Genomic DNA, 23,790 nt, shown 5'->3' on the forward strand with positions numbered 1-23,790 from the left:
AATCACTTTATAGAAATGCGAGTCTGTCCGTATTTAAAACAGGGTGACTTTTTTGTATGACTAATACTGGGGCTAGCGTGTTTCAAGTGTAGCGATAAAATGAATTCGGGAACCATATCATGCTCATTCTTTTGGTATTCTAGCCTAGCAAAAAAAAATTATTCAGTTTTTACATTTCTTAAAGCCCAGCCCCATATTATATGTACATACGTATGTATCAGGAATTAATTATTATTTAACTACTGTTCATGTGAAAAAAGTATGACCCTAGAAATTATAAGAGGTTACCTGGCGGGATTTGTTTATTTTTACTATTTTATTCCTTGCAGAAATTTATTTCGGTACAACAAAATTTGAAGTTGCTAAGATATTCCTTAAAATTAAAACATGTGCCAGATAGCCTTTTAGAGAAATTTGGCTCAGCAAAGGCCACACTTTTCTCACATGAACAGTAATTATCATCGGAGCATCTAGCAAAAGAGTTACGACTAAATCCCTTACTCATGTACGTACATATGAACGATACAATTTTTTTACGATTGTTGTCTTACAAACTTTGTGCCGAAATTTTAAATCTTAAGGGATCCTATCTTTATAAATAGACCTTTGACCTGAAATACCTCAAATGTATTTACTGCCCGTCCAGAGTTTCTTTTTACGGACTTAAGGCATTCTTGAAAAATCAAACAAGATGCGCATTTCTCTGATTTGCATGGATAACAACGACATTAGAGACGTTGAGCGAGAGTACATGATTGTAAAAAATTCACTGTAGTTTAGAATCACAATCAAAATCCTGGATTGTACCTTTCGGAGGTTGAGCGAGAATATTTTATGGGAGGATTGTAGTTCTGATTAATTTCTGCCGGCAGATTTGAAATTATAAACAATTGTTTACAAGTGCAAAAGTGACAGACAGTAAAATGTCCACCTTAAGTTCAAGTTTAATTAAATTGGGTGTGCTCACTGGTGATTGTGATGCCTTTTTGTTGGCTGCTGCAGCAAAGCGGATTAACAAATTTAACAAATCTACACTTTTCTGTTTTGATGAAATCGAGGTTTCTCGTTTCAAGTTGGATTTTAGATTTGAAAAAGCGGACATTTTGCGATTGAAATCAGAGTTACGGGTTCCAGATGTGTTAAAAATGCCTAATAGGACAGAATTCAGCGGACTAATTTGTGAGCTTTCCTGACATAATAATTACACTTGTAATTGATAATAATTTTATGGGTCCTTTCCATATATTTCAGGCTTGTGTGTTATGCTACGACGCCTTGCTTATCCTAATCGACTCTCAGATCTACAAAAGTACTTCGGATTTTCGCCTCAAGATTTGTCCTACATTTTTAACTCAATGATTAATCATGTTTATGGCAATTTTTATCATCTTCTGACATCTCTCCAGTTATGGTGGTTATCTCTTGAACATCTTAAAGAGTTTTCGGGAGCTTTGGTCAGGAAAGGGTGTCCAATTCCATCTTGTATTGGGTTTATAGATGGTAAATTATGGCAAATAACAGAATTATGAAATTTTACATTTAACATGTTTACAAGATCTGGATTTAATTTGCCAGGAACCTTGCACAAAACTTGTCGGCCCACTCGATCCCAACAAGAAGTTTATAGCGGTCATAAACGGTCGCACGGACTGAAATATCAATCGGTAGTGACTCCAAATGGAATGGTTGCAAATTTATACGGACCTATCCCAGGGCGAAGGCATGACTCATACATGCTACATGAAAGTGGGTTACTTGACAAATTAGCAGTTCATTTGGGTGGTCAAGAAATGTACTTGTATGGCGACAGTGGATATCCACTCCACAGAAGCTTAATCACTCCACATATTGGAAACCAACTTTCAGACCAGCAAAAGTTATTTAACTTAACGATGAGAAAATTGCGGGTTTGTGTAGAATGGGAGTTTGGTGAGACAGATAAACAGTTTGCATTTATTGATTTTAAAAAGAACTTAAAAATATTTCTTCAACCAGTGTCAAAATATTATTTTGTAGCTACCATTTTAAAGAATTGCCAAAATTGTTTATATGAATGCCAAACATCGAAGTATTTTGGGGTTAAGCCTCCGACACTCGAGGAATATTTGAGAAATCAAAATCTAAACTAATCACAAACATGTTCTAGAAATGAATGGAAATAAATCAGTTTATTGCATGTAAGCTATTTAAAATGCTATATTTCACATTTTTTTCATCAGCAATTGTAATAGGGCTGTCTGAGTTGCCATCTGACTCTTGCGTTCTTCCTCTCGAAGGATTAATTGTTTTTGTCGCAATTTAAACTCTTCTTTATCTTTGTCCCGTTGATGATTAAAACGGTCCCTCTCCAACTCGAATTGCTGCTGTTGAAGGTGTAATTTTTTCTTCTCTAGATCTCTGTCGACCACTTTTTCAGCGCGCTCGGCGTCATAACGTTGCTGTTCGACATCAAGTCTTTTCATTTCTTGCTGGCGTTCTGATTCCTGTTTCTCTTTCCACAAATCGATTAGAGTACAGTCAGTTGGACGCTTCTTTGGAACAGGGCCAGGATTTTCGGGGCTCGAACCTAGTAATCAAGGTTAAAAATGTCACCTACTATCCAGCATAATTCATTTGAACAATACAGAACACCAATACAAATTAAATTAGCATTACCACTTCTCTTAATCGTTGTACAAGCAGCAACACGTATCTCTTCAGCCTTTAATTTACTATCGTCAAGTTTTTTCTGTTTTGCTTCTGTGTGACCTTTTTCCAATAGCTTCTGATCATCAATTAAGGACATTAGGTCGTTTAAGAGCCGCACTATTTCGCAAACCTCTTCTTCAATTCCGGACCTGGTTAAAAAATGTCAATAAATATCTAACCAGTGGTTTTATTCTGATGTGTTTGAATATTTGTCACCTGTATCTATTCTTTGTTTCTTCCTTACGGTGTGCTTCCAAAACTAAATCAAACCGTCGATGGACAGCGAGCTTATCCAGTGATAATTCAAATAATTTATTTATAGAACCAGCAATCGTAGCCCATGCGTCGCCCGGTTTTACTGAGGAGAATGGGGTGTGCGCCAAAACAGCCTTAACTAGGGCAAGGTCATGATTCAATTTCCATCTAAATTGTTTCTTCCTCTGCTTTCTCCCATCAGCAACAGCAGCGTCTGCGTCGTCTCGTTTTCGCTCTTCTTCCTGCTAACGATTTAATAATTGAATATTTAAATAGGGTTGAATTAAATAAATAACCATTTGCAAGTACCTCTGCAAGTAATTGTTCCATATTCTGCACTTCCAATGAATCGTTACAACTCAAATATAAAGAGAGCAATGAGAAATATTTTGACCAATTTTTTTCACTTATTATTTTTTTCGGAAAACAGTGATTTTTGGATGACTGTTTAGAAACGCATACAATACAATGCTGGTTGGAGACGGAGATTTGTATTTTTGTGTTTGACTAAAATTCTGACTAATATTTGATTTTCCCGCTGGGTTTACAATCGCAAAGTACAATCATGTACTCTCGCTCAACGTCTCTATTGATATACTTATGCATGTATTCAAGCTTTTCACTTCTGCTACTTTGTTGCATCTGCATGCATATTTGAAGTACATTATTGCAGCGCACGTATTTTATGCTAATATACATAGTTATATTGCTTACTCGGCTTACCGGCTTACGCATATAGTAAATGGAACCTGCAACGACACTATTTCTGAGAAATTGTAATAAATTTTAACCAAAGGCCAACTATCTAAATGCACGTGCTTAACCCATATAATTAGTATTTATGTATGTATCTATCCCGTTCCGCAATATGTAGCATAGCTGTAAGAGTATGTAAAAAAAATGCAGAACATGACATAGTACTTGCATTAATTCTAAATAAGTGCATGACGCCCAGCCAGGAAATGTCAATCGGAGGCCAACCTTACAAATTACTTACTTTACTTTAGAATCAATCTCATTACATTGAACGTAATCCATAACCCAATAATAAACTGGAAATTTTAAATACTTCCTAAGGAAATGGTACTCCGTAATCACGAAGTCTGAACTTTGAGAAGTATATGTAATCTAATTTTGCGTTACAGTTTTAGATGACTAAGTTAGTCTGTCTGTCCGTCCGTCCGTCCGTCTGTCAACACGATAACAGGAGAACGGATCGAGATAATCGAAATCGGTTTTCGCCATCATACGTATGACCCTAGGGGGAGGATCCCCTAAGCTTTTGGGGGCAGCCGGACCACACCCCCCGGGCGCCAGTGGGTGTGGTTGGGGCAAAATGAGATTTTTACAAAAATTGAATCTATGGATGAAGGGCAGTTAAATTAAGTGTTCCCAAGTTGTGCCACCCCCCCCGCCCCGTGGGTGTGGTTGGGGCGCAGTAGGTGTGGTTGGGGCAAAATGAGATTTTTACAAAAATTGAATCTATGGATGAAGGGCAGTTAAATTAAGTGTTCCTAAGTTGTGCCACACCCCCTCACGCCCAGTGGGTGTGGTTGGGGCAAAATGAGATCTTTACAAAAATTGAATCTATAGATGAAGGGCAGTTAAATTAAGTGTTCCCAAGTTGTGCCACACCCCCTGGCACCCAGGGGGTGTGGTTGGGGTAAAATGAGATTTTTAGAAAAATTGAATCTGGATGAAGTAGAGTTGAATTAAGTGTTCCCGAGTTGTGGCGCACCCCCGGGCGCCAATGGGTGTGGTTGGGGGAAAATGAGATTTTTAGAAAAATTGAATCTATGGACGAAATAGAGTTAAATTAAGTGTCTCTGAGTTGTACCACAGCCCTGGGCGCCAGTGGGTGTGGTTGGGGCAAAATGAGATTTTCATAAAAAATGAATCTAACATGTTGGACAAGTAAAACAGTAAGATTGATTAATTAATTAATTAAGATTGATTAAGTAATTAATTAAGATTGCTTTATTTAGATTGATAAAACAGTAAAACATGTAAGATGCATGATTTTTCAGAGTGGCTACATATAAATGAGGAAGTTTTAATTATTTAATTATTTTGAAATAATTCAGATTCTACGATCTATATTTTGTATCACATTATCAGCATTATTGCGCTACTTGTGTACCCTGCGTTGCCGCAGTTTATTTGCTTTGTCGTTGAGTTAAAACTATATTAGAGTAAAATTCTGAAATAACCGACATATTTTAACTATACTTTGCAACTTTGGATGTTAGATTTTTGCACAAATTTTACATATGATTCTTAGGCACGGTTACAGTGAAAGTTTCGAGACAAATATTCTTCATTTACATATTTAAGTTTGTCTGGGGTAAGAAGTGAGTGAAAACTTCTGATAAGTATGCATGTATGTATGTATGTATGCACATGCATATGTACATGCATTCATACTACTTATATGTATTAAAGTTGTGCTGTTACTTATTTATCATTTATTTGTACAAAGACAAACATACATACGTATTTATGTAAATACATGTAAGTATACCAGTGTCCATAAGTATGCACATTAGTTTATGTGTGTATACATAAATAACTTCGTTACTGGATAAACAATTTGTGCACGAGTTAATTAGTATTTATTTTTCAGTAAAAGTTTTTACATTAGGATAAAGAAATATTGAGGTCACACCCTTGTAATTAAACATCTATGACAATTTGGTGACCTAATTATCTATTACGAAACCACTCATAACTGTTAAGTTGTAAGTTTTATATGCATTTCTGACAATTTCTTAGATCAGATAAACTATTTTATACTCGCTCTAAAATAATATATTTCTCACACAAAAATCAGCATACATACACATGTACATATCATAGCTTGTTTTTTAAAAAGTAAATAAGAGTGAAAAATTTGTGTGTAGATATTACACAATTTTAATCTAATGATCCTTCTCTTGAAACTATTTTGCAAGAGTTTATACAGTATGCATATATTTTCTTATTTTTTGAAAATTCGGGAGCAAATGATCAAATACTTACTCTCACGTTGTCACATCCCTACATCATATATTCCCATAATGACTTCCCTTGCGCGCTGGAGCAATGTAACATTTGCAATTCCCCGAAGTGAAAAGCATCATAAGTTTCATACATTTGCAAAAATCCCAAGTTTTTTAACATTCTGCTTGATATTAGTGTACACAGCGCTTAATTCCGTTTGGTTCTTCGTAAATATTTTTCCAATTCACGACTCGACGTCAGTGATATCATCGTGGAAGAAAGTGATGAGTTTCTATTTTTTATTTACTCACGTAAGCATTTCATGTTGCCAAGTATTCTTGCATTATCGACGACACGAGCTAAATTTACTATTCGATACGACTAACTGGATTGAAAAATATGCGCTATCCGACAAAGGTAAGAAGTTTAGTAAATTAATTTACATACATAATTATGTATCTAAGAGTATGCTCGCACTGTACATATGTATGTACAGGCACGATTCTACAATATATTTCATGCTATTCAGCATAAATATATTTTATTTGCAAAGAGAAAGTCGAGTCGAACTTTTTCCTGGTTTTCAAAATACACCATTTACTCGTATCAATAGCGTGCTTAAGTTTACAAAACCTGGGTCAATGTTTCTACAAGGCTTACGCGGTCGAAAAGTTGACGTGAATATTCTTTGCGCCAAATCATCTGTGCGTATGTACATATGTTGGAATTAGTAGTTTAGATTGTGTACACGTTAACCATTGTAATTTTTAAATTATGTATGTACAGCTCCTTGTAGTTACGTGAAGTTGAAAGTCCTATTCAGTTTGGGAATGACAAAAATATCCGTCTTTGCACTTCCGATACTGTCATTTTTTCTGGTTGTGATTAAACCATGCAGTCCACCATCAATCGCCAGTATTGCGTTGCTACGTTGCGAAAATGGATTAGAAGATCAGACGGCTACCTGGCTTGGGCGCGGTATTAATGGCCTGTTTCAATTTTCTGTGATTTACGTTTTATCTGCAATCGTATCAGTTACAATAAGTCGGATAATTATTCATCCTTCAGCAATGATTGAATTGTGGATACAAATTTTGGAAAGGTGAGCAAAGGAGATTTTATGTTGTTGATTCCGCATTATTATTTTGGACGGAATACCAAGGAAATTAAAATAGAAAGCAAATTTTCTAAAATCTGTACGATCAAACAGGGTTAAAAGTATGCACAGAATTAAATAGTTTGCTAATCAAGGGAGACCATTTATGTACGAATGGGCACCCTTGAGGTGTGCCATACATAATCTATGAAAGTTTGTGCGATAATTCTGTAAACTGATGTACATATGTAGTTTACTGGGTTACAAACATTCGAGCACATTGCCTCATTATGTATGTACTTATATATGCATATTTAGAATCTAGAGACATCCAAAATACATGAATGAATCTAACAATTCATTTGCGAAGCAATTTTTTTAATTACCAAGTGTACTCAGACATGCTGGTTTCGGGGATTATTACTTAATTTTATTTTGAAAATTGCTGACTTTCAATTTCTCAAGTTCTTTCAATAGTCGTCAAACCAGAGTTTTTAGGCGTTGAAATTACTTAATTGTCATTTGTTTCCAGGAAAATCAAACAACACACCCGAGCTTCCTGTCTTCATGTCACAATAACTCTACTGCAGTACCGGATAGCTCATCTCACCGTAAACCTAGTGTCTGCTGTACTTGCAATGCCATATCTTTCAATTTTCTTAACTTTTACCATAGTAGGTGAAATATCTTCCCTTTACATCATCACATCCTCCTGGGCTCACGTACCCGTCGATGCTATCCTCCTCTTTCTCCTGTTAAGTGTCGATTTCTTCGTTATCATCCATATTATGCTGCATTCCCTCAGTTTGCCGAATACTGCGTCGATAAAATTTCTCAGAAATGGAGGAAAAATGTTAAAGTTGCAAAAAATGTTGAAGAAAGATTGTTCTTTGTTACGCAAATATTTGCGGTCACTCCCCCCACTTAAAGTTGGGATGGGTGGTGGTAAGTATTGGGATAAGCGGACATCTTTAACCGTGTGGCAATTTTGTGTGGATAGATTAATCAATTTGCTTCTTGTGGCAGTCTAGTGTAAAATTATTTATTTGAGGGTTTTACAAAATGTATAAAATGAAGTGAAGGGGTTGAAGAGTTTTCTGGAGTAATTCCATTGAGAAAAGTAAGCAAGTCGTTGGTCCTGTAAGGTGAAACTTTCCTGACTTTTTCGAAAGCACGTGAACGTGACAGAGCATCCATTGTGTAAATCTTTACAACTCGAAGAGAACCATTTCAAAATTTTTCGAAATAAAGCACATAAGGTTGCGAGCGACGAGAACAAAAGAAATGCGCATTATTTTTTCCACACGGGAACATTGGATTACGGGTAAACTGAGGAAAATCATCTTCGGACCGTCGTTTGCTGACTACCATCTGCGGATGTACAAAAGGCGATTAGACATGGTTTTCACGACTTTGCGCTTGAATATCTCTGGTGCAAATTCGAATTTTGAGTTGATTTTGATAGACAAGCAAGATAATACTCTCAAAAAGATATCTCTAAATTTTTAAGGCGATAGCTTCACAAATGTCCCCTCCAGAGCCCCCAGAGTTGGAAGGTGTCAAAAACCCACTTTCCAAACTTAATTATTCATGTGGCATGATAACCAAAGAGGTCAGAGGTGAAAAATTATTATTATTATAACCCTAGATAATGATTGTATCTAATAATAAAAGAATCCGTAATGAATAAAATAATGTGGGCCCTCCAGCATCGCTGATACTTTTCCATGAAAAGTGATAAGTCGGACCGTGCACCGGGAAATTGACCTCCTGACCTTAAAAACGGACCGACTGGGTGAAATGAAGATTAAGGGCAAAGCTCTAAGTGTCCTCAGTAATATTAAATTAAACAGTGAAGATTTTGAGTAAACAGTTTTGGAGAAGGACCCGAGCTAATCAGCTGACATGGAATCCTAAAAAACTCTTGAACTTATTTAGAAAATTAATAGTCAAATTTTGTTGAAAACAAATTTTAATAAGTTTTTTGTGTCCCCTGCTGCAGAACTATTTTACCTACAAGGTACAAGTGACAAAATAATAAAATTACTGCGTTTTGATTAGTTAAAAAAATGTTTAAGTTCCGCTTCAATTTCGAGGAGAACTTTTGTAAAAATTTTATAGGGTTTGATGGAAACTTATTTCCTGGGGTGTAACCACTTATCAAAATTTTATCAAAAGTACTTACAGTGCAATATACTATATGTACCTTGGATATAAACAACGTTTGGGATTTTTAGTGTCAAAGCCCTAAAATGTGGGGGCCTTAAAAGTCGAGGAGTTGCGTTCGTGAGAGCATTCCATAGGACAAGTATGAAGTTAAACTACAATACGGGCTTAAAAGATAAGCATGAGATAAAAGTGGTTTTATATAGTGAAAGGCATGCTGAGTCCATTGATAATAGTCGCAAAGACGATTTCTGCACTAGGGCCTCAGAAAAAATCTTTTGTTCGGCGCCATTTTATAAGAACACTGGTTTGGAAAACTAAAAAAGGACACCTCTGCAAATTTGACCTTGCCTCATGCCCCAGAGTGCACAACACCGGAAGCCAAATATATTTACCTATAGTTCGAGACATGGGCTTTCACATAAAAAAAGTTAGAAATCTCTCCAACCAAAAACCATCGCATAATTAAATTATGAATTTGTGCAAACCATCTCTAATCGCCTTTTGTATACATTTTACAAACCATAATATAAATGGATACAATTTTTTATGTCATACGTCATATCAGTTTTTCATTACCCAAGCAACCACTCCCAGATAATCGCCATCAGAAAAATACCCATGTTCATACCTATTCTCCAATTTAATATTTTGAATTTTATTTATTTGTTTTGAATTTTCGTGCCATTCTAAAATTTGACTTTCCATACTTTTACGTCCGTCACGGACAATTGTTTGGTAAACAATTTATATAAGAGTTAATTAGTATTTGTTTTTCGGTAGAAGCCGTTGCATTATGTTAGACAAATATTGGGGTCACGCCCTTGCAATTAGTCACCTGTGATAATTAGGTCATTAAATTATGAAGCGACGTCCACTTGGAGTTATTTAAGTTTTATACATCATTCTGACAATCTTAGATTAAATCAACTTATTACTCACACAAAACAATCTTAGCTTATTTTTAAAGTTTACGTAAAAAGTGCAATATGTATTTGTTTTAATTAGAGCGTTTTTTGAGATGCACTTCCCGTTGAAACTTTATTTCAAAAAGTTATACAGTAGGCATATATTTTCTAATTTTCTGAAAATTTGGGAGAATTGTCTGAAAATGATTAAACAGTTAATCTCACGTTGTCACATCCCTGCATCATACATCGCCATAATGGCTTCGATTGCACACTTGTCCAATGTGACATTTGCAATTACCATGAGTGAAAATAATCATAAGTTTCAAAAATTTGCAAAAATTCTACATTTTTTATCCTGTTCTCTAATGTTGGTCTCCATGCTGCTCTATTCCTTTTGGTTCGTTATAAATATTTTGATAATTTATGATTCCAACTTTGTTATAGCATCATGGAAGAAAGTGTCGAGTTTCTTGTTTTTATCTGCTCACGTAAGCATTTCATGTTGCCAAGTATTTTTGCACTATCGACGACACGAGCTAAATTTACTCTTCGATACTACCAACTGGATTGAAAAATATGCATTATCCGATAAAGGTAAGCAGTTTGGTGAATTATCTAAAGAGTGTGTACGTACGTATATAAGTACATATAAGTATACATGCATGATTTTTAAATATCTTTCATTCTATGTAGCATAAATATTTTACAGCAATTAAGAAAAAGAAATTGCAGCCGAATGTCATGCACAGCTGCTTTTAAACTTTGTAAATTTCTTACTAATTAAATCTACCTAATTTACAAATTTCCTAGCTTTCAAAATATACCTTTTACTTTACTCACTCATTTAAATTTGTTAAATCAGGCCAATCTTTTTACAAAGTTTACACTGTTGCAAAGCAATCGTGAATATTCTTGACGAAAAATTATCTATATGAGAAGTATTTTAATAAAAATAATGCATCCGCCATGTTGGAATTTACAACATATGCATAATTACTTGTAGATTAAGGTGTGTTTATATTTCACTTCTTGGTAACTCAGGCCAATGACGTACTCCGGCCTCCGGAGGCCGGAGTACGCGACTTTTTTTGGAGTACGGAGTACGCGTGGCTGGCCGGACTACGGAGTACGTGGAGGCCGGAGTACGCAAAATATCGATCTATGGTTGTAGTTTAACTATGGCACATTTTACCAAGTACTTATAATCCCACATTTGATTATGCAAATATAACCATTGTAATTTAACAATTTTAACCCAATTTTAATCATGTACAGTTCCTTCTACGTATGTCAAGTTGAAAGTCTGGTTCAGTTTGGTGCTGGGAAAAATAACCATGTTTGCACTTCCTGTACTGGGTTGTATTCTGGTTGCCATCAAACCATGTAGTCCCCCATCAATCGCCAGTATTGGATTGGTACATTGCGAAAATGGGACGGAACATCAGACGGCTACCTGGCTTGAACGCGGTGTTAATGGACTTTTTCAATTTTGCGTGCTTTTCGTTATATGCGAAATCATAATGGTTACGATAAGTCGGGTAATTATTTACCCTTCAGCAATGATTGAATTGTGGATAAAAATTTTGGAAAGGTGAGCAAAGGAGATTTTATGTGATTGATTCAAAATGTATTGCCATAATTCCAATAGAATGTAAACTTGCAAAAATTGACACGAATTATCGAGTTTAAAATTTGCGCATAATCAGTATGCTAATCTAATGTAACTAATTGTTTATGAATAGATGGCATAGTTTGTGAAAATTTGTAAAAATAATATGCAAACTTTCTTTGCTTTTGGGTGTTCAAATTGGTTAATTGCCATTTATTTCCAGGAAAATTAGACGACATACCCGAGCTTCCGGTCTACATGTCACAATAACTCTACTTCAGCAGTACCGGATAGCTCACCTCACCGTAAATCTGGTGTCTGCTGTACTTGCAATACCATATCTTTCAATTTTCTTAACCTTTGTGATGATAGGCGAAATATCTGCCCTTTACATCATCACATCCTCCTGGACTCACTTATCCGTCGATGCTATTCTCCTCTTTCTCCTGATGAGTGTCGATTTCTTTGTAATAATTCACGTCATGCTGCATTCCCTCAGTTTGCCGAATAATGCGTCCATAAAGTTTCTCGAGAATGGAGGAAAAATTTTGAAGTTGCAAAAAATGTTGAAGAAAGATTGTTCTTTGTTACGCAAATATTTGCGGTCATTGCCACAACTTAAGGTTGGGATGGGTGGTGGTAAGTATTGGGATAGGCAGACATCTTTAACCGTGTGGCAATTTTGTGTGGACAGACTGATTAATTTGCTTCTTATGGAACTGTAGTATAAAATTATTTACTTAATGGTTTTGTAAAATATTTATATGTACATACATATCATGAAATAGAGGAATCGAAATGCTGTTTCTGGAGCTATTCCATTGAAATAAGTAAGCAAGCGAAAGTCGTTGGCTACCTTTGTTAAACATCCTCATTAGCCGTCACGACTTTTTCGACATGCAATCAATCTGACACATGCATTGCATACATACATACATAATATATTTATTCAGTTCAGGGAAGGATTTAACCTGTTTTAGCTGGTCACCACCTGCATAATTACATTCTGCGGTAGTCAATGCGCGGACAACTTGACCTCGGACACATTAAATAGAGCACAACTTGTTAATCGCTATGCAACGAATGATAACTATTTGCATTATTTAATGAAACTTGATGTGGCAGGTTTTATCAGATCGAAACAAAATTGAGAACATAATTAGTCTCAGAATGGAAGGCACCTGACAGAGCATCCATCGTATAAATTTTCATAATTCGAAGAGAACGTTTTCGAAATTGTGTAGGGTATGAGCTGTGATAAAATTAAGTGTGGGGGGTTGAAATGTCCCTGAATCCAACGGCAATTTTGGCCCTGCCCTTGCCTCAGCACTGACCCTTACCTCAGCTTCCTTGATTATTGCCATCAGACAACCACTCTCCGATAACCTTTGGGTAACCACCAGCAGGCAGCCATTCCTAGATTACCCTATAACTACCCAAAGATAACCACCAATAACCACCATAAGAAAAATACCCATGTCCATTCCTATTCTCCAGCTTAATGTTTTGAATTTAATTTATTTCGAATTTTCGCGCCATTGGAAACTTTCCGTACTTCCACTTCCTTCACGGACGAAATTTTGGGACCGACAAATTTACCTTCACTTCCGTTGGCAACATGCATTGTCGCTTATAACGCAGGGTGGTTTAAATGTCAGGTTACAATGGAAAATTTTTCAATGAGAAAAATTCGTAAATTTCCATTAGTTACGGATTTGGGATTGAGATTTTTATTAATTTTTATCAAAACTGATGACAAAATTCTTAAAATATTGAATTTCAGAGGCAAAATTTCGGTAACTAATGGAGATTTGCGAATTTTTCCCATTGACAAATTTTCCATTGTAACCTAACATTTAAACCACCTTGTATAAATACTTTCTTTCATTGGTAAAACAATTTGTTTATGTAAGAGTTAATTAATATTTGCTCTTTTGTAGTTTTCCTGAAGTCGTTGTACATATTAGGGTAAACAAATGTTGAGGTCACGCCTTGCAATTAGTCATCTGTGACAACTAGGTCATCAAATCATTATCAAGGAGTCACTTATTTAAGTTCTATACGTCATTCTGACCATCTTCCTTAGATTAAAGCAACTTATTTCTCACACAAAACAATCAGTATATCATATCTATGTAGGTTATTTTTAAAATTTCCATAAGGAAGAGTGAAATATTTGTATTATTTAATTACTGCGTTTTTTGAGATGTATTTCTCGTTGAAACTTTTTTGTAAAAAGATACACAGTATGCATACATTTTCTAGTTTTCTGAAAATTCGGAAGAATTGTTTGAAAATTTGGGAGAATTTTCAAACAATGATCAAACCCTTGTTTTCCCATTGTCGCATTCCTACATCCTACATCCCCTTAATGACTTCGCTTGCGCGCTGGAGCAATGTAACATTTGCAATTCCCATGAGTGAAAACTATCACAAATTAAACAAATTTGCAAGAATTCTACGTCTTTTATCCTTTTCCTTACTCTTAGTCTCCACGGTGCTCTATTCCTTTTGGTTCTTTACAAATATTTTGAAAACTCATGATTCTATTTTTGGAACATCATCTTGGATGAAAGCGTCGAGTTTCTTTTTCTTATCTGCTCAATTAAGCATTTCATGTTGCCAAGTATTTTTGCACTATCGACGACACGAGCTAAATTTACTATTCGATACGACTAACTGGATTGAAAAATACGTACTATCCGACCAAAGTAAGCAGTTTGGTGAATATGTTGGTAACTCGCGCCAATAATTTAACTATGGCGCAAGTTACCAAGGAATGAAGTATAAATCAACCTTTAGATTGTGCATATGCAACCACATTTTTAACACTTTTAATCGTGTACAGCTCCTTCAACTTATGTGAAGTTTAAAGTCTGGTTCAGTTTGGGGCTGGCAGAAATATCCATGTTTGCACTTCCAGTACTGGTTTGTTTTCTGGCCGTCATCAGACCATGTAGTCCTCCATCAATCGGCAGTATTGCGTTGCCTCATTGCGAAAATGGGTCAGAAGATCAGACGGCTACCTGGCTTGAACGTGGTGTTAGTGGACTTATTCAATTTTCCGTGCTTTGCGTTATATGCGCAATCATAATGGTTACGATAAGTCGGATAATTATTTATCCTTCAGCAATGATTGAATTGTGGATCAATATTTTGGAAAGGTGAGCAAACGTGACTTTGTATGACTGGTTCAACATGTATTTATTGCTATAATTATAATATAGAATGTAAACTTGCAAAAATTTACATGAATTAACGAAGTTTAAAGTTTATGCATAGGTCATCAGTTTGATAATCTAATGAAATTTTTTTATGAATAGACGCAATAGTCTGTGAAAATTTATAAAATGAAAATGCAAACTTGTATGGTTTACTGGGTTGCAAACATTTTGTTTTCCTCGGGGGTATTGAAATTACTAATTTGCCAACTATTTCCAGGAAAATTAGACGACACAACCCATCTGCAGGTCTTGACCACACGATAGCTCTACTCCAGCAGTACCGTATAGCTCAACTCACCGTAAATTTAGTGTCCGCTGTCCTTGCAATGCCATATCTTTCAATTTTCTTAACCTTCACGATGGTTGGCGAAGTTTCCGCCCTTTATATAATTATATCTTCCTGGGCTCACTTACCCGTCGAAGCTATCCTCCTCTTCCTCCTGTTAAGTCTCGATTTCTTCGTCGTCATCCACATCATGCTGCATTCCCTCAGTTTACCGAATACTGCGTCGATAGAGTTCCTCAAAAATGGAGGAAAAATATTGAAGTTGCAAAAAATTGGGAGGAAGGATTGTTTCTTATTACGCAAATATTTACGGTCATTCCCACCACTTAAGGTTGGGATGGGTGGTGGTAAGTATTGGGATAAGCGGACATCTTTAACCGTGTGGCAATTTTGTGTTGATAGACTAATTAATTTGCTGCTTTATGGAAGTCTAGTGTAAAATCATTTATTTAATGACATAATGTTAACAAATTATAAATTGTATACTTGTAAAAATTTAACCCTAAATTTAAAATATGTCTGTACAATACGTAGTAAATACTGTCCATTTCTGTCCATGTATATGTACACAGTTTTAAGAAACAATGTCACATAATTGCTAGAATACATAGTTTAAACTTTGAGTAATTTATTCTATTACAGAAAATACATATGTAGAACCCTATTTAAATGTCGCACTGGAATTTCCCTGCAAATTTCGATTTAAATTTAACCGAATAAAATACAAACTAGGAACAAAATCACGCCTTTTTAACAACACAAACCCCCACCGCGTGACATCTACCGCCTCTCACATTTTCACAATTTTGGCAATTGTCCTCATCATCCTGACTCGTTCTTGGAACGCAGTCATACTCCGGGAGACCACAGTTGGTCAAATCCTCCCAGTAATTCTTTGCCACCTTTTTCACCACGCAAATTCCTAACGGATGACATTTTCCTTCAAGACTAATCTCACACCTGGCACAGTCAATTTCGAACCCTTCCTTCTTCGGGATACATTCAAACTCTGGGAGGGCACAGTTGCTCAAATCTTCCCAATAATTTGAAGATGGAGGCGGAGGTGGAGGTGGGGTCAGGTCATTTTTTGGTGGGGGTGGTGGTTGACCCTTCTTAACGAAACAAATCCCGACAGAGTTGCATTTTCCGTGTAAAACGGTCTCACAATGGGCACAGTTATCAGCGTCGTTTTCATTTGCTCGAGGAACGCAGTCATACTCGGGAAGGAGGCAGTTGGTAAGGTCTTCCCAGTACGGTTTGGGGGTCTGGATGTCTTCTGGCGGGGGTGGGGACGATTTTGGATCCCCCTTAACAAAACAAACCCCTAAAGAGTGGCATTTTCCGTGTAGGACGTCCTCACAGTGGGCACAGTTCACGTCGTCTCGGTCACTAATGCGTGGAATGCAGTCGTACTCGGGGAGACCGCAGTTGCTTAAATCTTCCCAATATTGTGTTTCCTTAGGGGGAGGAGTAGCTTCCTTTTGTTTCAAATGTTTTGGTGGAGGGTTGATTGGGGGAGATTTTCTTAAGACTTGTGCCCTTGAAATTAAGGGGAGTGAGTGATGTGTAGTTGGGGGACCGTAGGAAATGAGGGGGGAAGCCTTAATTTGTTGTGCAGGCCAAGTTGGGGTTAAAATTACGGTTTCTTGGCGACGCTGAATTGGTACTTGGCGTGTAAGTGATGGACCCCATCCAGTAGTCTGTGGCGTTCCCTGGGTCACGTGACGACATACTCCGTCTCTGTCACACACGCCATATCCACGACAGTAGGAAGGGCAATTTCTGCGTTGGATGGAATAATCGGCGCGACCAGGAGTCCAGTTAATTGTTTGTCTGGTTGGAAGACATCTTCCCCATCCGTTGCAGTTTCTTCGTATTTGGTTTCCTATCAATATGGAGAAAAATTTTAAAATGAGGCCAATTTAGAATTTTAGTATTATAATTTTACTATGTACCAGCAGAAATTTGGGTGGTGGTGTAAACGCTAATTATTAATAATACTAATACAGTAAAATGTCGGTTAACCATTTCAAAGTTTACACAGATTGAGCCGTGATTGAGAGATCTTTTCGCCGTAGTAAACAAAATAAATGTGACGCTAATGGGAGGTTTTGTCTGACGGTAATAAATATTAACAGCGATGGCATAATGGAACAAAGAATGATGTACTAAATTGTCATTGTCTGCTCTTTCTCGTCTGATCCGCATTAATTATCTTCCAATATTTCGTGTACATATATGAATAATATATTTATTCCATGCTAAAAACTTGCTGGAATTTACTTCCACATTAAAAACTGGATTAATTGAGACAAAGGAGGTGGATGGTGAATAGGTAAGATGGCAAACTGGTCAGTGCATGCATAGTTGCGAAAGTGATTAATTACGTCAATTAGTTGATTAAAAAACTTGTTCTTCCATCAGGCCACAATCTACGCTGGTGCACATTATAGGAACTGTAAGACAATTTATTTAGTACCATATCTCCAAAAATGCTAGAACGGACCCTTACTGTCCAGGATTACTTTATAGATAAAGGGTTAAGCAAATTGTACTGTGGATTACATTAATTTGTAACGTAATTAATATTTTTAAGCAAAACGATTTTACTAAAATATTTTCGCGTCGATTTATTAAGCTTTTCAGTATAATACCGATACATATGTACATATTTAAATCTTCACGGCCTTAAATTCTTCTGAAATAAGGAATTAGAGATACATAAACGTACAATATATGTATACATACATATATGCGTATATGTATTTGTGCATATATACATATGTACATGTGCAACAATTTATTAATTTTGGTCATTGGTTACTTTTATCTAAAGGGTGTTAATAAAGTCCGATCCCATTTTTCCTATAAAAAAGTGAAGGCTAGTATAAAAAAAACTACCCGTGATACTTACAAAAAATGTTCGACATATTTACCTTAGTATTTGGTCTTGTTACCATTTACTTTAACCATGCCCTCAACTCTTTGTTTAAGGCTCTGTGCTAATTTTTCCAATGTGTCTGTGGGAATCGAATTCCATACATCTTGAACTTTTTTTACTAGCTCTTCCCTCGTCCGGGGTTGTGGTTCTTTGTATACATTTTCCTTAAGTATGGACCACAGGTTCTCCAGGGGATTCAAATCTGGGCTGTTTCCGGGCCACACCCCCTTGCTCCAGACCGTTGAAACTTGCGTCTTGATGAGACTCAAACTCGCTTTTGCTGTATGGGCTATAGCACCATCCTGCATGAAAACTATTTTTCTTTCATTCGGAAATATTTCCTTGTTCCCCATGCTATCGAAATAGATAGGTAATATTTTTTCCATATAATACTTTGCATTGACTGTTTGGCCTTTTGGTATGATATGTAGAGGAGTCACGCCACGTGCACAAAATCCACCCGCTACCATAACTTTAAGCCCGAATTTTGGGACTGCTCTTGATGGTACATCCGATTTGTTTTCTGTCCTGTAACGAACATTTTGTTGGTTCAATTTTGGATATAGCTCAATAATAGATTCGTCAGTCCAAAGGATGTGACTGCGCAATTCTTCACCAAGTCTTTTTTCACTCAAATGGCCACTTTTCTGAAGGAGTTCTCCAAATTTCAGACGGTCATCGATATTTTTTTGTGACATGAGAGGTTTTTTGGTTAGTTTGTAAGCTGTGTGACCCCACCTCGTAGATTTCACAAATTTTTGCACGGTCACATAGTTAATTTGCTTCTTCTTCTCTTTATAGCGTTTTGAGTCATTTAACTCCCTTGCACAATTACGTAATGAACTACCGGTTTTCTTGTAAAGTCTGTTTTTAATCATTCTCTTTGTGGTAGGTGACACCTTTCTGGGTCGCCCGGGTCGCTTTTTGTCGTGGACAAAATTTTTGTTCTTCCATTTCCAAACAGTTCTGCGGCTGCAGCCCAATTTTTGCACAATTTCTGCAGGTTTAAACCCCTGCTGATGCAATGTTTGTATCTTAACTCTAAGATGCTCATGACTTACACGTTTAGTTGTTCCTCCCATGGTAAAAATTTGAAATAAATAACTTCACTGGTTCAAAAGTTCCAGCTGAATTTGTAACAACCGCGCTCCAAAAAATTCATGGGATCGGACTTTATTAACACCCTTTATAAGCAACTTTGCAACATGTATTAAGTCATACAGATTTTTAGATAAGTAGCGTGATTTTAATGTATATTTAACTGTGACGATCCAATCTACATAAACTAATCGTCGCTCGTTGACGTAGTATTCCTTCCTTCGCATTATAATTGCCTAAATCGTTCCAATTTATATATTTAAATTTATACAATGGATAGACTGGTTGGACAAATATAATATTGCAATTTTATCAATTTCTGATCCTTCCGATATGAGCTGGTCGTATGGGTAAAGTACATAAATATTTACGTATGTATGCAGGCAGGAAAATACATATGTGTGTGTACATATGTAGGTGCATAGCTTGCATTAAAATACCATAAAAACTCAAATAGTAGCCGGGGGCTACTATTTAAAAAATCGGTGGCTAGGACCCGGTTACTATTTGAGCAAGGCTACTATTTGGGCACGGTCACTATTTATAAAATTATGAAAAGATGCACGGCTACTATTAGCAAACAGCTATTGTAATTTTGTTTCCAGAATTAAACTCCAATTAAATTTTAATAACAGCACCAAATTCTCCCTTAGACTCGTATTAGATGACAATTCTATAGGTAAGGCTAGCTCTTGATTTTAATAATTTCTCCGATGAGCCGAATTTCGTGTTCAATTCGATTTGTATCACTGAGATTAAATGGAATTGTGATTTAATTACTTAAATGAGCTGGCTAGGAGATGTCTGGTTGTATGTACCTAGGTATGTACATTGGAAATTGACGAACGTCTAAATATAATTCGAATAAGGCTACTATTTGAGCAAGGTCACTATTTATAAAATTATGAAAAAAGGCAGGGCTACTATTTGAGCAAGGGCTACTATTTGAGTTTTTACGGTACATATCCATGTCTGCAAGTTATTTCTGGGAGTCCTTCGTAAATTTTCAAAAACCGATCAATAGTAATCCAAATTTGTAATTTGCTTAGCGTACATATTTGTAACCATTGCTGCATAAATTCTATTTTGATCAAGTTGTACTTGTTTTTTCTTCACAATTATCGTGCATTTATCTGCACAATTTAAATTGTACCACTATCATATCCTAATATTGTTTTTCAACCTTTTGAAAAGAAAACGCCGCATTGGTATTACAAATCTGATGTCTTCCTTCCCTGCGCTATTTGAGTTGAGTATTAATTGTATCAGCACAGTTGCAACTTGCAACTTGCAAGGAATTGTAGCCATTCCGTTAAACAGATTTGTCGTCTTGGAAATTCTTACATGTTTACAGATATACACGAGTGGATTGGCATTTGTCTGTGAAATTGCAATCCTACTCATGGGAGATTCGATGGTTCCGATATTTGTAATTTTATACAAGCTGATGAGGGACAGTAAGTGTTTGAATTTGAATTCAACAAACGGGCAAAGGGGTATATTTTAAATTTATTATAACTTTATAGTTCTGACTCAGAACTTCTGAGTGGAAATTTACCCAAAAACTTCTCCATATTTGGTATATCGTTGAGTTTAGCCGTAATTGCGGTTGGGGTTTGTCCCTTTATTTTTTGGCCTTCTTCCTTTGCAATAATTTTGACCCGCTGTATCAGTTCGGAAAGCATGTGATAAGTAACAATGGGAAAATGTATATGTATCTTATGGACCTTTATATGTGTCTAAATTTTGCGGATTCTTCTAATTGCAACCAAAATTAGGGAACAAATGATTGATAATAGAGTCGCATGTACATACATATGTATGTACAAATATATGGTCTTTTTAGAATGCATTTATGCACATGTTTACACCTGAATGTTATCAACTTAATTATAGTTTAGGAATGTGTAACTAATTGCTTATTGCAATTGTCTGAAGAATGACTGAAGTCATAGCTGAATTTACACAAGTGGGTAATTAATTCTTTTAAAGGTGAATTAAAATTCACTGTTGTCGGGTTCTCAAGCAAAGTCTCACTTCGTTTACATGCCATTTACCTGTAAGTAAATATGTATACGTCGGATAATAAACACTCGTCTTAAATAATTGAAGGACTGGACAACAATTTTCAAAATGTGTAGCTGTCTTAAAACCTACAATTTCTTAATTATCACTTTTGCAGTTACTAATGAATATGTGTATGTATGTCCGCCTCGTCAAGGACTTTATAACTAAAAATTTCTTTCAATTCCAGTCATCGGTCTGTAGCCAGCACTATTTCCGAATAACATACTATTTCCACAAGTTTTTATTAAATTAAGAGAAAATGAAGAAATTTTCCTTGTTCAAAGTTCCCAAGTCATACTTCCCAATTATGACATGGGTCACAAAGTGGACTTCACTATCGTACGGTATTCCCATAGTGGTAAAAAATGACACAAGTTTGCTAAAATTGACCAAAGTGATAAGCACGAGAAGAGAGAAATTAAGTCACTTTTTTGCCCAATTTGTCCTCTTCTTTTACACAATCGTATTTTCAGCTTGGTTTTATAGTAATATTTTACGGGATAATAAGTCGACTCCAATTCCAATTTGGGGAAAAGTGATGTCTTTTCATTTCTTTTCGTCATACATTGAAATATTTGTGGATCAAATTGTGCTTTATTTTCGAAGACAAGAGCTAAATTTACTACTGATAGCGACAACCTGGATGGAGGAGGAGTGCATTGAGAGAGGTTAATACATATTTATTTCAATTAAATTTTTACATTTTTCAAATTGTGTACAATTTCTTAAAGACCAACTTCATGTAAACATTTTCAACCCATGAAACTACGTATTTGTTTAAATACGTTTTTATAAAATTATATTAAAAATACACAAGTTTAAAAATTGACGAAATTTTCAATACTTTTTAAACATTTCTTAGGTGCATCAAATTACGTCTCGCCAAAAATCCTCTTTGGGATTGCCACCACACGGTATTCTTTACCTCTAGCTCCACTTATCTTGGGCTTGTTAGGATTTTTTCGACCCTGTACACCGCCCTCAATCGCGGGGGCTTTATTCCTTAGCTGTTCCAAAGACTGGGATGATGTCGAAGAGGGAAGCCTTGTGATAAGAAGTGTCAATGGGCTACTCCAATTTTACGTGTTTTACGTGTATTCCTCTGTCATCGTAATAACTTTGGATAGGATCATTATCTACCCTTCGGTGATGATCGAGCTGTGGATTGGCGTAATTAACAGGTTTACAATAATATTCTAGCCTCTGCTTTACAATTAGTCGGGTGTTTGTAAAAGTAAAATTGCACAAATCGGATACATTTACACAAGTATGCAAATATTTGCAATCTATAATAAACTCAGGCAGTCCAAGAACATACCTAATATAACTTTGTAAAAGGTTGTAAATTAATTTTCGAATTTTTACAATTATCTATTCGGTCAAAAACAGAATGAGGAATTGCCTGCCTGATAATTAAATTTGATAAAGCCATTCTCAAAATTTCTGTATATTTTAGGAAACTTCAAACCTCCCAAGGGTCACTGAAATTCAATTACGAAGAACATCTGAAACAATACAGGGTGGCCCAAGTAGCACAAAACTTGGTAAATTGCGTCATGTCGAAGCCATTCCTTGCCATGTTTCTCGCCTTTTCGATCGAGGGGCAGATTTCGTCTCTCTACATAATCATCTCATCTTGGTCAAAATTATCGGCCAACGTTGCCCTGTTTTTCCTGCTCATGGTGATAGATTTCTTTGCAGTTATTCAGTTCATGTTCCATTCTTTGAGTTATTCGCATGTCGCGTCGGTCAAGTTTGTGAAGAATGCGAGAAGAATTTCTAATCAGATTGGAAGGGATACCTGGTTCAGAAAATTTCTACGATCATGTGCCCCCTTAAAGGTGGGGATGGGTGATGGTAAATATTTCGATGAATTGACAACCTTCGTCATTTGGCAGTTTTGTGTGGATCGCTTAATTAACTTGTTGCTGCTTGAATAAGGTAGTCATACATGTGGCACCGATAATTTTAATATTTAGAACTTGAACACAATTATTAAAGATGGAATAAAGTTTTAAATAGTAATCCACATAAATTTATTGATCCTTACATTCCGTAATTATTTAAATGCATGAACTAAATGAAGTCACTAATGCATGTGCGATTCTGTGAATATAAAGTTTCAAAATCATTAACTTTGCCTTTACTTACATATGCACAATGGAAACGCGACAAGTAAAATGATACCTTCCAGTTCGATCCTATCTAATTTGTACATATTGTATGTACATATCATAGGTGAGTTCATTGGGGCTAAATAAGTTTATCAGGTTTATACAAGTCAGTACGAGCCTCGTACTGACGAATATGAATATTCCTACTCAATCATTCAACAAGATTTCATCGATCCTGAGTAAAAATAGGAGCATGCGATTATCACCACCATGGATTTAATTATTCTGAACCTTCTTTTACAGATAGTGCTTATACACACATATTTTGCATATGTACAATGTACATATGATATTAT

At 36.0% G+C, this 23,790-nt stretch overlaps 5 protein-coding genes across 5 annotated transcripts; 3 read left to right on the plus strand and 2 right to left on the minus strand.

The window, feature by feature from the left end:
• The first annotated feature begins 926 nt into the window (after nt 1–926).
• Nucleotides 927–2,016, plus strand: LOC118435899. Its single transcript, XM_035852412.1, has 3 exons — nt 927–1,500; nt 1,576–1,907; nt 1,996–2,016. The coding sequence occupies exons 1-3, from the start codon at nt 1,263–1,265 to the stop codon at nt 2,014–2,016; spliced, it is 591 nt and encodes a 196-aa protein (XP_035708305.1). The 5' UTR covers nt 927–1,262.
• Nucleotides 2,017–2,079: 63 nt separating this feature from the next.
• On the minus strand, nt 2,080–2,829 carry LOC118435900 (protein PRRC2C-like). The gene is made up of 3 exons (XM_035852413.1): nt 2,656–2,829; nt 2,247–2,566; nt 2,080–2,142 (listed from the first exon to the last, which is right to left on the minus strand). The coding sequence occupies exons 1-3, from the start codon at nt 2,783–2,785 to the stop codon at nt 2,080–2,082; spliced, it is 513 nt and encodes a 170-aa protein (XP_035708306.1). The 5' UTR covers nt 2,786–2,829.
• An 11,964-nt stretch (nt 2,830–14,793) lies between these two features.
• On the plus strand, nt 14,794–15,926 carry LOC118435850. Its single transcript, XM_035852317.1, has 2 exons — nt 14,794–14,868; nt 15,146–15,926. The coding sequence occupies exons 1-2, from the start codon at nt 14,798–14,800 to the stop codon at nt 15,651–15,653; spliced, it is 579 nt and encodes a 192-aa protein (XP_035708210.1). The 5' UTR covers nt 14,794–14,797; the 3' UTR covers nt 15,654–15,926.
• LOC110849935 lies at nt 15,644–17,346 on the minus strand. The gene is made up of 2 exons (XM_022097416.2): nt 17,170–17,346; nt 15,644–17,099 (listed from the first exon to the last, which is right to left on the minus strand). The coding sequence occupies exons 1-2, from the start codon at nt 17,240–17,242 to the stop codon at nt 15,955–15,957; spliced, it is 1,218 nt and encodes a 405-aa protein (XP_021953108.1). The 5' UTR covers nt 17,243–17,346; the 3' UTR covers nt 15,644–15,954.
• A 4,209-nt stretch (nt 17,347–21,555) lies between these two features.
• LOC118435750 lies at nt 21,556–23,303 on the plus strand. Its single transcript, XM_035852158.1, has 3 exons — nt 21,556–21,988; nt 22,183–22,501; nt 22,777–23,303. The coding sequence occupies exons 1-3, from the start codon at nt 21,580–21,582 to the stop codon at nt 23,258–23,260; spliced, it is 1,212 nt and encodes a 403-aa protein (XP_035708051.1). The 5' UTR covers nt 21,556–21,579; the 3' UTR covers nt 23,261–23,303.
• Nucleotides 23,304–23,790: the final 487 nt, after the last annotated feature.

The sequence above is a fragment of the Folsomia candida genome, unplaced genomic scaffold (genome assembly GCF_002217175.1).
Source record: "Folsomia candida strain VU population unplaced genomic scaffold, ASM221717v1 Fcan01_Sc005, whole genome shotgun sequence".
NCBI classification, from domain to species: Eukaryota; Metazoa; Arthropoda; class Collembola; order Entomobryomorpha; family Isotomidae; genus Folsomia; species Folsomia candida.